Here is a 3,429-nt window from a genome sequence, read left to right on the forward strand (position 1 = left end):
ACTTGACTGCTAACCAGAAGGCTGGCGGTTCAAACCCACCAGCCACTCCTCGGAAGGAAGGTTGGGCAATCCTACTTCCGTAGTGATACTGCCTCGGAAACCCAAGGAGGGGTCGCTATGAGTCGGGGCCGACTCGACGGCACATAACAACAACAACAACTCTCCCAATACACCAGGGACCCAGGAAACCACTCCAGAGCCATGGGCTTCATCTCCTCAATCATAAGAGGTCCTGGGGAGCTGGGCATCTCCCCACCATCAGGTGTCCTAAGAAGAAACAACCCTCCTCTTCGAGGTCGCAGCATCCAGTCTCCCAAGCCAGCGGGGGTCTGGGGAGGCCGCCGGACCCATGTGGCCATCAGTGGCCAGGGTCCCCTCCTGTGCCTCCGCGGCCTCACACATGCAGGAGCGGGGGATCCCTGGACATCCCACCGCTGTTGTCTGCGCGTGTTGACGCCGTCGCCCAGGAGACAGGCAGGGGCGGGCGGGGCAGGGGGCGCGGCCTGGCTGCGCTAGAGATGCCTGGCCCGCAGAGCACATAGCCCAGGCGGCCGCAGCGGCCCTGCCGCCGCCGCCCGCCGGCTTATATACTGCGGCTAAATTTAGGCTGCGCCCCGAGCTCGTCCCCATCCGGGACGCGTTTCCGCCGCCGCCGCCGTGGCCCGGCCCCCGCGCGCGCGCGCCTATAAGGCTGGGCGGGCCCGCGGCGGCCGCAGAGCTGTCCCGCCCGCGCCCCGACCCACCGGCCCGGCCGCCGCTCACCTCTCCCGGTCCGCTCCCGCGCTGCCCGGGCCATGGCGCTGAGCGAGCCAATTCTGCCGTCCTTTGCCACGTTCGCTAGCCCGTGCCGCGAGCGCTGCCTTCAGGAGGTGAGGGCGCGGCCGGAGCGGCCCGGGTGGCGGGCATGGGCAGTCGAACGCGGGCGGCGGGGACCAGGGCCGGCGGGCGCAGGGAGCAACGGAAGGTGGGGGGGGGGCAGAGATGGCGCGCGAGTGGGGAGGCAGAGAAGGCAGGGGGCACGGGGTACAGCAGGGTCAGTGGGCACAGAAGGCAATCGGGCAGTAGAATGCGGGCAGCCGGGACAGCAGGCGCGGGAGGCAGCAAAGCAATTGAACTCAGGCGGAGGGGGCAGCAGGAAAATCCGGACGGGAGGCAGCAGGGCAGTAGAACAGCGTAGGGACAGCGGGCACAGGGAGTCGCAGGGAAGGTAGGGACTACGGGGACAAGGGACAGCGGGCGCGGGAGACAGCAGGGAAGGCAGTGACCGCGGGAGCCGGGTACATAGAGCTTGGAGGTGGTAGGGCACTAGAACGCAGGCGGCGGCGGCAGGAAAATAAGAGCGGGGGCGGGGAGGCAAGAACAGCTGGCTCAGGAAGCATCTTACGTGAGGCAGCGGGGTAGGTGGGCTTGGGGCGGTCTAGAAGTAGAACACAGGCGGCGGGGACGGCAGGGACATCAGGACAGCTGGCGGCGAGGAAGGCAGGGATCGCGGGATGGGAGTGGAGGGACGGGGAACAGCAGGCACGGCGGGCGCGAGGGGCGACAGCAGTGGCGACCAGGGGTCAGCCGCGCGCTCATGCCCGCGCTTGTCGCCTGCAGCGATGGCCGCGCGCCGAACCCGAAACGGGTGGCGCCGACGACGACCTCAACAGCGTGCTGGACTTTATCCTATCCATGGGTTTGGACGGTCTGGGTGCGGAGGCCGCCCCGGAGCCGCCGCCGCCGCCGCCTGCCTTCTACTACTCGGAGCCCGGCGCGCCGCCACCCTACGGCGCCCCCGCGGGCGGCCTGGTGTCTGAGCTACTGAGGCCGGAGCTTGACGCACCGCCGCCGCCCGGACCACAGCCAGGGCCCTCTCTGCACGGCCGATTCCTGCTGGCGCCACCCTGCCGCCCGGTCAAGGCAGAGCCGCCGGAGGCCGACGGCGGCGCCTACAGCTGCGCGCCCGGCTTGGCCCGCGGGCAGCGCTGCCTTAAGCGCGAGGGCGGTCCGGGCACCGCCTGCATGCGGGGCCCAGCTGGCCGCCCGCCGCCCTGCGACACGCCGCCGCTCAGCCCCGACGGCCCCGCGCGCCTGCCCGCGCCTGGTCCGCGTGCCACCTTCCCGCCAACCTTCGGGGGTCCAGGCTTCGGCGCTGCGCCCTCGCCCGGCCTGCACTTCGCGCCGCCCGCAGCCGCCGCCTATGGTCTCTTTGAGGATGCGGCCGCCGCTGCCGCCGCACTGGGCCTTGCGCCTCCCGCCGCCCGCGGCTTGCTCACACCGCCCGCCTCCCCGCTGGAGTTGTTGGAGGCGAAGCCCAAGCGCGGCCGCCGCTCCTGGCCCCGCAAGCGCACGGCTACGCACACCTGCAGCTACGCTGGCTGCGGCAAGACCTACACCAAGAGCTCGCACCTCAAGGCGCACCTGCGCACGCACACAGGTGGGGCGCGCTGGGGACCCTCCTGGGGGCGTGGTTTAAGAGGTGGGGTAGGACCAGGTGGGGACCCCATTGGGGGACAAGACTGAGGACTGCCTGGGAGTGTGTGGCTCAGGAGGTGGGGGAGGGGCTGGTTGAGAAGCCCCTGGAGACGTGGCTCAGGAGGTGAGAGTAGGGATGTTCTGGGGACCCCCCTGGGTGTAACTCAGAAGGTGTGGTAGACCCAGGCACGCTGGGGACCCCTGGGGATGAGACTGTGGACCGACCCCCCAGGGAGTATGACTCAGGAGGTGGGGGTAGGGATGTGCGTTTAGGACCTCTGGGGACCAGGCTGAGAACCCCCCTGGGGGCGTGGCTCAGAACTTTAGGGAGAGACCTTTCGCTTAGGATTCTCTAGGGGCGAAGTCAGGAGGTTGGGAGTGGGAGCACTTGCCTAGGGAGCCCTAGGTGCTCAAAATATTTCATAGGCATGCTTCCTGGCACTGGGAAGGGGTTTTTTTGTGTGCCAGTCTGGTCACTATCCGGGTGTGGGGCGAACTCCGGTACAGGACTAGACAACTAAGTCCAGGTAGAAAAACTGAGGCACACCCTGTCCTCTCCCTGCAGGTGAGAAACCCTACCACTGCAACTGGGATTCCTGCGGCTGGAAGTTCGCGCGCTCTGATGAGCTCACGCGGCACTACCGCAAACACACGGGCCACCGGCCCTTCCAGTGCCACCTGTGCGACCGCGCCTTCTCGCGCTCCGACCACCTGGCGCTGCACATGAAGAGACACATGTAGCCAGGACGCCTTCCACCCTCCGCGCCGGCAGTGGCAGGTCCCACGCGCCGGCGTGCCCCCCTCTTGACTGTGACTGGTAATTTATTAGGGCCAGAGAACTGGGCCAGGCACAGCGTGGCCACCGAGGGACTCCCCAGGTCTGCCGACCAGGCCCCCAGCCCCCACTGAAGGCCCGGTGGGAGAAGATGCTCACATCCTCCTTGACAAGTTTTGTTTTCAAAATGGTGCAAT

At 68.2% G+C, this 3,429-nt stretch overlaps 1 protein-coding gene across 1 annotated transcript; it reads left to right on the forward strand.

Annotated features, from left to right (window-relative positions):
• The first annotated feature begins 794 nt into the window (after window positions 1-794).
• KLF2 (Kruppel like factor 2) lies at window positions 795-3,198 on the forward strand. The gene is made up of 3 exons (XM_007945315.1): window positions 795-869; window positions 1,600-2,419; window positions 3,023-3,198. The coding sequence occupies exons 1-3, from the start codon at window positions 795-797 to the stop codon at window positions 3,196-3,198; spliced, it is 1,071 nt and encodes a 356-aa protein (XP_007943506.1).
• The last annotated feature ends 231 nt before the right edge of the window (window positions 3,199-3,429 follow it).

This window comes from Orycteropus afer, unplaced genomic scaffold (assembly GCF_000298275.1).
Source record: "Orycteropus afer afer isolate SDZICR_OR568_19922 unplaced genomic scaffold, OryAfe1.0 scaffold00136, whole genome shotgun sequence".
Lineage (NCBI taxonomy): Eukaryota > Metazoa > Chordata > Mammalia > Tubulidentata > Orycteropodidae > Orycteropus > Orycteropus afer.